Raw genomic sequence first — 12,360 nt, forward strand, 5'->3', positions numbered from 1 at the left:
TTAAGAATATGATTTAACATTCATTGTCATGTATATATATTTCCTAGTATTAATTTTAAATTAATTAACATTCATGCATATTTAAATATTATTTTTAAACACTTATAAATTCAACGTTGACTAGTTGATAGAAATGAGTGGTGTATAATAGTGGGGGACCTGCAAATATGGTTAAAATTAATGTATAACGTTAATATGTAAATTAACAATCATATCCAATTTATGTTTTAAAATTTGGCCATTTAAAATAGCGAGATTTTTTCCCCCGAATTTTGATATATTTTTAAATGCCATTTATAACCACTAAGTTACCTTACTTAAAAACACACTTATTCCCTTAAAAAATAATTCTTTTTTCTCAACATTCTCCATGGACATTTTATTGAAACACAAATGAACAGAGCTGATAAAGATTGAACGCTATAAATTGTATGATATTTATTTTTAACTTTTTGCCTGATGTGGTGTGATATGACTTTTAAAATGTTGCGGAAGAACTTTAAAAATATGGAAAACATTATCAGTAAGGTCAAAATTCCATGAGAGACTTGTAACAAAGTTCTTTGTAATGTTTCAAACAAGGTTAAGAAGCAACATTCCAAGATAATTTAGTTGCATGTGAGCATGGGATATCCAGAAGGTTGGATTGAAAACTTTACTAGAACATTTATTACAAGTGTCAAGATAAAGTATTAGTAATTCAAATTGTATAATCAAACAATCTTCATCGTCCATTTATATGAGGTGAAAATATAAAAAGGTAGTGAGCGAGCAAAATAACTGGCAAGTTAGAGTAAGTTTGAAAGTCGCAATCACCTGACATTATGTACGGTATCATTTAGAAGGCAGACAACCCTTATTTGAAGTGTTTAGATTTCGAGAAAGGACACGTAGTGCTCTCATAAGTTCACTCAAGAATGTGCATAAATCATCAAAGGGGAACAAGGTTGTCATTTAAGCTTTTGAGAGAACTATTGTCCACTATGAAATCGAAAGCGAAAGAGCTAGTTCGAAAATGTGACATCCGTCGAATGTCATGGGTTGTAAATAATCCCTAGAACACTTAATAAAAATTATTTACCTAGATAAAATTTCGAGGTCCATAATTTTTTTATTTTTTATTTTTTGAATTAACATTTTAGTCCACGAACTTATTGTAGTCTAAGTATCAAAACTTTGAAATAAAGTAACCCATTTGATATGGAGGAGGATTGGCAAATCGACTCAACAAATTTTACAAAATTTGGATTATTGTTTTCATTTCTTATTACTCGATAATTTTCACAATTACAAATATGTCCATGAATTCTTCCACCAAATAATGTCTCCTCGTTCAAATTATTGGTTGGGAAACTATCAAAAATGACACTTTTTTGAAAATTGCTATAAAACTTTTGATGTGCACTAAATTTTATCCAAAATGTCACTTTTTTGGTGGAAAATGTCCAAATTACCCTTAATCTCCCATTTTTAGGAGCATTAAATGCTCATTAATGGTTCAATTGTAATGATTTCATTATTTAATTTGTATATTATAATGATTAGTAAATGTATATTCTATTGTATAATATGAATTGATTAAAAAAAAAGAAGAGAAAAGACGTAAAAAAAAATTTAAAAGAAGTAAAAAAAGATAAAAGAGGCAAAACAATCCTAGTACACATCAAATACATCCCTTCTTGAAAAAACCCTCCATTTTCTTTCATCTTCTTTTTTCCTTCATCAAAAATATATTGCTATTCAATTCATCATCCATTTGGAGAGATTAATTATTACAAATTATTTATATTTTTATGTAATAGCTTATTATTTTTCACATAGTAAAAGCAACATGATCATCAAACTGAAGAAAGCATTTTAAAACGACTATTAATGATGATGGTATTGTTTTTTCTTTTTCAAATCATTTTAAAGGGAAAATATACCAAAAATATTTAGGCAAATGTCAACTATTCCATATTTAATGAAGCAGTCATTTTTTATGGAGATCTGTAAAGCAATGGAATAATTATTGTAGTTGAGAATTGATTATAACCATTAATATTTCGGAGAAAGTAACAAACAAACAGGCCTTAAACTTCGAATCGTACGAGCGCTTGAACAAGGGCTTCAACTAGAGGCATAGATGGATCTTTCTTTGGCCCGAGCCCCTCTTTCCGTTATATAGAAGGACAACATCGGTACAAGAAGGCGGACATTGATAGCTGCGAAGTAGGGTTGCTCCCATTACTACAGTTATTGCCTGGAAGACCCTTCCCCTTAGAAATAAGGAAGTAGGCATGCCGGGTTGAAGAAGGTGGCTCCTTTGTTCAATCTCTTGAGGTCGAAGAAAGGATTGACGGCCTGTTGATCAAGGAAAGCCAAAATGAAGTCTTGCTTCTCTAGCTTGGGTTGTCTTCCCGGATCCCTGCTTCTGCTTTTGGTTGTGGATCTGCGAAGAGGCAACCAATGGGTTACTTCATTCTTCCTACAGGCTACAAGAAGGCGGCTATTGTTCATATGGTGGATACGAGGGGGTAAAGGGCCGTACCACTTCTATCTTAAGAGCTTGCCCGTTCCCGCCATGAAGGCACTGAATGGAGTAAGGGATCGGTTCCTTTCCTGTAGCTTACCCCCTTGGGGGCTAGGGGGGAGAACTACCGCTTGTAGCTACTGAGCTCCTACCCGACTATTCCTGTTAAGGAATAGAGTCAGGGTCGTTCCTTTCCTCTCCTCCCGAGCCTCAATTCAATCATATTGAATTGAGTAAGGCTCGTACCTATATATATATATATATATATATACTCGACATTTATAAACTATCGAGATCGATAGATAAACTGTCGGGATAGAATTTTAAACTGTTAAAATTGACAGTTGAAAACTGTTGACACCCTGCATTTCACATTCTCTTATTGCATCGGTTTAAATATTCGAAAGTGCCCCTTCGATGCTATTACATATCGACATATTAACTGTTCATAATTCTTATCGTTGTAATCCCTTTATTTTAGGTATGATCACCCATTTGAGATTCATCCTATCGCATGGGGGGAGGTTTATTCACGCGGATGACGAATGGAAGTGGACAGGGACAAAACCACATCCATTTTAGTGCCGAGAAATATTACCCTAGCCGGACTTCTGTTACGGTTGAATGACAAACTTGGCATTATCGATCCGCACACCGAAATGGAATTGAAATTCAAAGTCCCGAACATGAATATACCGCCAGCTGAAATACGTGAAGATGAAGACCTCATGTGGTACATATCTGTTCATACGGAAACTGCTCTGTGCGTTACTATTGTGGAGACAAATATGTGAACTGTTGACATGGGTAGGAATACGAATTTGCGCGACCATTTGTTTGCCGCAACGGATGTTCACCAGAACTTAGAACACGATGACATGAATCATGAGCCTAGTTCCCCAGTGAATAATGCAGTCGAAACGGGGACTTTTGATGATGGGGCTACACCTGTAGACGATATGTTGGACGACCCATTCAATGGTACAGATGCTACTAGTATTGCAGACGTTGATGCTCGAATGTCATCACAACATATTCGTTCGAGTACAGACCAATGGATTACAGCTGTGGATACATCCGATCTTGTTGAACGGCAAATATTCTTGAGCAAGAAAGAGTTGTACTCGAAAATTCGTGTACTTGCTTTGCAAGACAAGTTTGAATTTCATGTAAGCAGGTCAAGCCGCAAAATGTTAACCGTTGCATGTGTAGACCATAATTGCAAGTGGATATTACTTGCTTCGAGTGTGAAACAGACTTCTATATTCATGATCCGAAAATTCAACCATGTGCACACATGTTCGGTAGATATCCGTCGTAATGCACATCGACATGCCACTACTTCTGTAATTGTCTAGCACATTTTGGAAAAATTGGATAATCCATACCGGTTGTACGATCTTACCACTATTGCATGTGACATAGAACGCGAGTTTGGTATCAAAATAAGTTGCCAAAAAGCACATAGGGCGAAAGTTGCCGCTTTACATATGCTACATGGTACACCTGGGGATAGTTTTCAAAAATTATCTTCCTATTGTCACGTTCTAGGAGAGCGTAACCCAGGGACAGTAACCCACATCGAAGTTGATTCCCATAATAGGTTTCACTACTTCTTCCTAGCTTTCGGTGCAAGCGTTCGTGGCTACATGCGCTACTTGAGGCCGGTTATTTGTGTTGACGGTAGTCATTTGAAAGGTCCATACAAAGGTACACTTTTGATGGCAACCGGTCAAGATGCCAACAAACAGATATATCCCTTGGCATGGGAGATCATTGATGCTGAAACAAATAGATCGTGGATGTGGTTTATGTCCAACTTGAAAGAGCTTATAGGCGACTCTGCTGAATTGGTTTTTATTTTCGACCGGAAGAATAGCATTTCCAATGCCATTGCTCACCTATTTCCTCAGTCCCGTCATGGGTGCTGTATCCGGCATCTAGAAAAGAACTTAGTCCAGCGGTACAATAACGCAAGTGTAATATTTCTATTCAAACGAGCTGAACGAACTTCTCAGGTCGAAGAGTTTGAAAGACTTATGGGACAGATCCGTAGGGTAAGTGCAAGAGCGTACGGGTACTTAGAGCGTGCAGGTTTCTCGTTTTGGTCACAAGCACTGTTTGTTGGTCAAAGGTACAACATATTGACAAATAACAATGCCGAATCTTTGAACTCAATGTTGAGACATGCCCGTTCATTACCGATCACGTGCTTGATCGAACACATTCGACAAACTATGCAAAAGTGGTTTCACGAAAGTCGAACCAGTGCAACCACATGTATTGGCATGCTGTCGTTGAGGATGGAGAACGAGTTACGGACAACATTTGAAGCAGGTACAAGGCTTCGAGCTCATGGCTTGACAGAACAGTTAACACAGGTTGGAATATCTAATGACACGGATATCGTCGACTTCTCTGATAACAGCTGCACTTGTCGTGAGTTTCAAATTAATCGTATGTCATGCCTTCATGCCACTCGAGCTGCGTACTTGCGAGGTATGTCATTGTACGACTTATGCTCACCGTATTACACATCGGAATACTGGAGAGGTGCCTATAGCGAAGCTATATATCCCGTTATGCGTGAAGTGGACTGGATAATCCCATACGAAATTACAGGTACTCCTATTAGGCCACCCAATGTACGTCGTCCTCCAGGTAGACCACCCACAAGACGTCAGCGATCCAGGTTCAAGTCCGTCACACGACTCAGGAAATGCACTCGCTACGGTGGACTAGGTCATAATCGGAGCACATGTTCCAACCCCATTGTACCACGAACCGTTTAAATATGCGTTTGTAATAAATTGGCTTTTATTCGAAAGTGGTTGAAGTTGTATGTAAACTAGCACCCCTATGTCGTTTGTAATGAAAGAATGTAAATGTTCTCATTTTGTTATCATTGTCGTTTGTTTGCTGACATTAGTGTTTCGTATGATCCCAACTAGTTAGAAGACATTGTAGTTGATATCCCTTCAGAACATCTCGACAGTTAAAGTGTCAATCCCGACAGTTGGTTATAGAGTATATAATATGACTTGTCCGAAATATTTATGCCTGCATGACTACAATGTTACCCATTCAACTCTCTACTTACACAGATATTTTGAATCATAACATTTCTTTTACATTTCATTATCGTTTCTTAACAGCAGACATCGTCTTCTAATTTAGCAACAAACAAAAAGGTATGTTTCAAGGATAATTTAGGGCTGACCTGATTAGTACTTTTTCCATACGGACTTATTCATAAGACACCACGTACATATAGACACCTAACTCCACCTACAAGGAATTTTAAAAATAACTTATTTTTCGATGCTTCCAAGTACATGTGTTAAGCCCGAACCAAGTAATCCCGACCAACCTACGTTGTCAATACAGTGAACTTATTCATTCGAGGGTACGTCAATTTTCAATAAACAAGGAATCCATACAGGGGAAAACAAGTTTCATACGTACACAAATGAACCTATGCTCTTACATCCCGACAGTTAATCTGTCATTCCCGACAGTCTACATGCCGTTCCCGATAGATTGTTTCTGTCCTTGTTCATAGTAGGTCCAATATCAAAATCTACCAAAATATGAAGAAAACAGTACGTAGACAATGGAGGTGCTCATGGTCACCATTGTCGAACTATGTTACCAAATCTATCCCTACGAACTATACATTATTTCATATGCACCACATACCCATACTAGCCACTTCATTGATTGTCCACACTCGAACCATCTTGTTCAGAGTCATCGGAGCTAATCACAATGATCTCGGGAGATGGAACATGAGCCAACCACGCGTTATCGTCAGACTCAACTTCCACCGGAACCATCAGTGGGACGACCCAATCAAGCACGATCTTCGGACTCTGGGAAGCCTGACTTGCAACATCGTCGAGGTTCAGAAAATGAACAACGGATGTGGCTCTCGTACCACGTTCAAAACTCACTTCGTCATCGTCCGAAGCAATGACGATGGGACATAGTGGGGACGAACCGGGTGTTGGTAGCAGCTCCTCATGCTTGAATGATTCATTGCTTCCTGTCGATGATGCCATTGTTTTGATATGAAAATATTTACTGATCCTGTTAAGGAGTAAACGTAGAGACTGCAACATGAATTTTCAAGTGTAAATATTTCAGGCGTCAATGATAATGTGGACTTACCATGCTATAAATAGTAGATTTTTTGGAGAGATGCATTGAAGCTCATTTAGTGCCCCAACCATCAAGCCCCATACAATTAAAATCTGATAGACAACTATGTGATGGATGATAGTCTAATTATACTTAAATCCCTAGGATATGTCCTTAAATGGTGGTTGGGGTTGGAAGATTAGTACCAATGTGAGTTATGACTATTGAATTATTCTGACAATGACTAAAAATGAGCTAAGCACAGTTTTCAATTCCATTTTCAGTTTTTGAATGTGGTGCTCCTTCTAGAAATTGAGAAAAAACTTTTCAATTTAACACCCATGTGTAAGATTTTTTTCATGTTGCTGCATGTATTTGTTATAACATTACATGAAATACAACTTAAATGAATTGTGCTATGATGTTACTTATTTTTTACTCATTTCAAAAATGAAAATCATAATGTATTCACGAGATTCCGAAATTATTGTCTTTTAGATGACGCATCGAACTACACTGCATACTCTCGAGTTAGTGGAAATTCCGAAATACATAATTTATACTCACACGCGCTTGCATAAAGAGCAACAAATGACAGCTTTGTACAAGTACTTCTGATATAACACATTCAGACATGATGTACAAAAATCGAGGATCATCCATGTGCGCCTGCGTACCGGGTTTATACAACATTAATTGCAACCATAAACAATTACATGGACGAGCTTGGCAAGCAAAAGTGTAACTGAATTTGGACCTGTTTATACTAAAATCATCGCAACCAATAACATAAAATTTGTTCATACAACGTTCACCCCTTTCAAGCACCGTACGTGAACTCCAAGTTGCGATGCAGTGACCGTGGATGGGGTTGAGGCATCTTCATGCACTGTCATCTGCACTTCAATAACCAAAAATGATATAATGAGATCAAAGTTATCATGGAAGTTAATTTGGTAAACGCAAATATACAGCATGTTCGACAAGAATAGTCAACTAAACAAATAACGACACGACGGTACTCTTACATACATAAAGAAGTGCCACAATAATATCTTTGCATTGCATGTGATCCAAACATTATGGAGAATGAATCATGATTGACGATTTACGGTATGACAGATATTGAAGTGAACATGAGCAACTCCAACAATAATATCTTTGAATTGCATGTGATCCGAACATTACGGTTGGTTTGGTAAAAAATCAACCCAACCCAACCCATTTGTGTGTTTCAACCCAACCCAATCAAGCTTCGATCGGGTTGGTAGGGTTTGACTTTGCGAAAAAAAAAGAAAAAACCTCAGCAAACTAGAAATTACTCCACAAGACTGCAATGCTGAAGTATAATAAAATCCATAATCCAATGCAAAGAGTGGAAGCTAAAATTTAAAATTATAACCTTTGTTATTCAAAATTGGAGTGCTAAAATTGGCAAGCCTCATGAAACATATAGATACATTCCCAGTATAAATATTACAGCTAATAAATATTACCAGTATATTGAACTCCCACGGCCCACCAAGAAACTGAGATGTGAGGTTGTTCATTTCTCCTAAAAACTCAGGAATTGCACCCAAAAATTGATTATTTCCGAGATCAAGAACTCATAATAACCCACATTAACCCACAAAACTAATCTCATTCGGTCATCCAACCCAATTCACAAGCAATCAGTAGCACAACATCCAATCCAGTGAATTTCATATACAAATACAAATACTTAGAAAATTCTCTTCCAAGAACCATACAATTGTCTTCCAAGAACCATGCAATTGAAATGGAACTATTCGACATGCTCGTTTGGAATAACAGAAACGTACGACTACGCAAAGACGAAGTCCACACAAACTTCAAATCATGTAAATGTTTCGCCAACAATACCTTATTTCTTCACTCTCTTTGCCCTCCCCCTGGTGTACGGAGTCTTTGTAGATACAGCAGGACGTCGGACGAGTGTCGATCATCGCCTCTTTGTGATGGGTGGGTCATTGCATTGCACGGGTATGCTGGCCTCCCCCAGCATGTTTGTCGCACCGCCTACAAAACAATTTCACTTTAATTAGCACTTCATCCATTTGAATCACGAATTTGGGTTAGGGTGACATGATGAGTTCTTCACCGCAATGTACTTACTATCCACCTCCGCTACGCCACTAGCGGACGCAATAGGTTTGTCCGAGCGGTTCCCCGAACCATCGGAAGGCACTTCATCATCGTGACTGTTTTTTCCTGGTTCAGAATCCATGCCGCGTCCACCTAGTATGAAATTAACATGCGATGAAATATTAGTAACACTGTATACTTAAAACAGTCGAGAATACATACTAGTGCATGAGGTCATACGTAAGTAAATGATCCAAATATTACGCATTACTCTAAGCAGTGAAATAGAAGTAATCCACCGTAGTGTACGTACCATCCGCCTCCGCTACACCAGTAGGGGACGCAACACCATCGTCCTCACGTTTCCCCGAACCACCAGAAGCTACTTCGTCGTCATCACCGTTCAGTGCTGGTTCGAATTCCATGCCGTCTCCACCTACGCATGAGTACCAACATACCCAATATTAGAAACCGCATGTCGTTCAGGGTTTACAGTAGACACACTTTCGAATGAGGTGAGGCCTAAGTACGAAATCAAATATTATGCGTTACTTAAGACACGTACCGTTCCGCTCTTACATTTCCTTGTCCATATCTTCCTCATGATCGATCGGCAATGGGGAGAAGCCTCTTCCATGCACTACAAAAACAACAATTACAAAAACGTAAGGGGGTTACGTATTTGCTAGTATCAAATAGTAAAGAAGACATGAAAATGTATCCATAGTAATTGATGCACATACCTTGCGATTCCGCACATTCCGAGATAGGGTCGGTCTCGCCTCCATTTCCGTTTAAGTCACAAATCCCATGTGTACTCAATGTCAGCAAACATAAGTAACATATAGTAGATAAAAATTTAAATGCAGTACACATACCATGCACTGAAGTAGCTAAAATGGTGGGCTCGTTTGCCGCCTGAGCCGTAGGTGGAGTAATTCTAGAGGGAGCTGGGGGAGACGAGGGTAGAAATGAAGTCCCTGACCTTCACAAATTCATTGGTCACGTGCTGCATGATCTCAAGCTTCACTGTGCCATTGCACGGGTATGCTGGCCTCCCCCAGCATGTTTGTCGCACCGCCTACAAAACAATTTCACTTTAATTAGCACTTCATCCATTTGAATCACGAATTTGGGTTAGGGTGACATGATGAGTTCTTCACCGCAATGTACTTACTATCCACCTCCGCTACGCCACTAGCGGACGCAATAGGTTTGTCCGAGCGGTTCCCCGAACCATCGGAAGGCACTTCATCATCGTGACTGTTTTTTCCTGGTTCAGAATCCATGCCGCGTCCACCTAGTATGAAATTAACATGCGATGAAATATTAGTAACACTGTATACTTAAAACAGTCGAGAATACATACTAGTGCATGAGGTCATACGTAAGTAAATGATCCAAATATTACGCATTACTCTAAGCAGTGAAATAGAAGTAATCCACCGTAGTGTACGTACCATCCGCCTCCGCTACACCAGTAGGGGACGCAACACCATCGTCCTCACGTTTCCCCGAACCACCAGAAGCTACTTCGTCGTCATCACCGTTCAGTGCTGGTTCGAATTCCATGTCGGCTCCACCTACGCATGAGTACCAACATACCCAATATTAGAAACTGCATGTCGTTCAGGGTTTACAGTAGACACACTTTCGAATGAGGTGAGACCTAAGTACGAAATCAAATATTATGCGTTACTTAAGACACGTACCGTTCCGCTCTTACATTTCCTTGTCCATATCTTCCTCATGATCGATCGGCAATGGGGAGAAGCCTCTTCCATGCACTATAAAACAACATTTGCAAAAACATAAGGGGGTTTCCTATTTGCTAGTATCAAATAGTAAAGATGACATGAAAATGTATCCATAGTAATTGATGCACATACCTTGCGATTTCGCACATTCCGAGATAGGGTCGGTCTCGCCTCCATTTCCGTTTAAGTCACAAATCCCATGTGTACTCAATGTCAGCAAACATAAGTAACATATAGTAGATAAAAATTTAAATGCAGTACACATACCATGCACTGAAGTAGCTAAAATGGTGGGCTCGTTTGCCGCCTGAGCCGTAGGTGGAGTAATTCTAGAGGGAGCTGGGGGAGACGAGGGTAGAAATGAAGTCCCTGACCTTCACAAATTCATTGGTCACGTGCTGCATGATCTCAAGCTTCACTGTGCAGAGGCGAATTTCGATGAGCATTCTTTGATCGAGCAATAGTTCCTCCACCTCATCTCTCGTGAGGCTCACACCAGAGGTTTGACCTTGTCGTACTAAGATATGGAGGGTACATGAATGGGAGAAGTACGTTTGCGCATGGGGGAAGATGAATATGTCCCAGTCTGTGGTGTACGAGTGTGGTCATCCTCACTGTCCTCACTATCCCTCTCGTCCGAGGCCTCTCTATTGCTGTCTCCACTCTTATCACCTCCGGTCTCTTCACCGGCTCCCTCGTCCTCACTGTCGCCCGACTCATCATCGTCCTTAGAGCCTCCTCCACTGGAAACCATTGCGCACTCCCCCCTCGAGTTTCCAACATTTTCCCCACTGGCCAAAGGATCTGGGTGAAGTTGTGCAGGGATAATGTCCCTTGCAACCTCGTCTAACGCAGGTACAGTACGGTCTTCAAACGGCAGGAAGGTGGAGATACATGGTTACCCAAGCTTGACTTCGGTGGGACAAAGCGTCGCGAACACGTGCAGCTACAACATAAAGGAACTGTGTGTCACCAAAAATGTAACGAGTAATGACACATGCAGATCGCGTGCATAAAACGCAATCCAATACCTTAATGTTCTTGAAGAATGCATCATACGTCCGTTGCTGCGGCTGTTTAGTACACGTCCAACTCAGAAGTCGTTGGAATTGATGACCCAATCATCGAGCAAACCGATCCCCAAATTCTGGCATTGCCTCGAATGCCCAGATCTGTTAAAGCAGATAGTAACTGTGAGTTGAACATTAAAGGAACCAATGACAATACATTTCTGATGAAATAATGAATACGTTGTACAAAATTTGTGTGTAGTACCTGTATGGCAATGGGGAAGCCGTGAACTGTATAAGTAACCGCATTCTCCTTCTTCTTTGTGGCATCTACAAATTTTCATCCCAGATTGTGTCGGAAGCCCCTTATTAGACGAATGTACGATACTCTACCCAAGGATAAGAATAGAACATTTCCAGATCGTCCACGATCGACAGCATGGGAAGTTCAATACCGGTATGGCTATCCGGACCATTGAACACTCTTTCGATGATTAGAGCAAGCCCGAGCTTGTACCGATCTGCCCTGGGCGTCGATGGCCGAAGAAATGCCTTCTCAAGTTCGCCACATGAAATTCTGTCCGTTGATTTGAAGTATTTATCCTTCAACCTCTTCTTTTGTAGAACTCGGTCCATCGTGGCGTTATCTGTAAGAGGACCACACATTAAACCCGTGACGAGAGCATACTCTTGTAGGCCAAACCTGGCTAAGTGGCCTTGCACTTTAAACTATATTTCGCAGGCCTTTTCAGTTCGTATGCAGGGAAAAATGAGCTGCTAGATTAGTTGGGCTGAGAATTGGGGATCTCGAACCTCGAATAAGAACCCTAGGCAT

At 40.0% G+C, this 12,360-nt stretch overlaps 1 protein-coding gene across 1 annotated transcript; it reads left to right on the plus strand.

Moving 5' to 3' along the window:
* The first annotated feature begins 4,161 nt into the window (after positions 1-4,161).
* On the plus strand, positions 4,162-5,511 carry LOC111404533. The gene is made up of 3 exons (XM_023033326.1): positions 4,162-5,011; positions 5,135-5,286; positions 5,464-5,511. Exons 1-3 carry the CDS (start codon positions 4,162-4,164, stop codon positions 5,509-5,511), a joined length of 1,050 nt encoding a protein of 349 aa, XP_022889094.1.
* The last annotated feature ends 6,849 nt before the right edge of the window (positions 5,512-12,360 follow it).

The sequence above is a fragment of the Olea europaea genome, chromosome 11 (assembly GCF_002742605.1).
Source record: "Olea europaea var. sylvestris chromosome 11, O_europaea_v1, whole genome shotgun sequence".
Classification (NCBI taxonomy): domain Eukaryota; kingdom Viridiplantae; phylum Streptophyta; class Magnoliopsida; order Lamiales; family Oleaceae; genus Olea; species Olea europaea.

Bases quoted from the DNA above. Each gene is read 5' to 3' on its own strand.
- LOC111404533 (XM_023033326.1), top strand. From the start codon at position 4,162: ATGCGCTACTTGAGGCCGGTTATTTGTGTTGACGGTAGTCATTTGAAA. The intron at 5,012-5,134 runs GTATGTCATTGT...ACGAAATTACAG, and splicing joins TCGAGCTGCGTACTTGCGAG to GTACTCCTATTAGGCCACCC. The intron at 5,287-5,463 runs GTACCACGAACC...GATCCCAACTAG, and splicing joins GCACATGTTCCAACCCCATT to TTAGAAGACATTGTAGTTGA.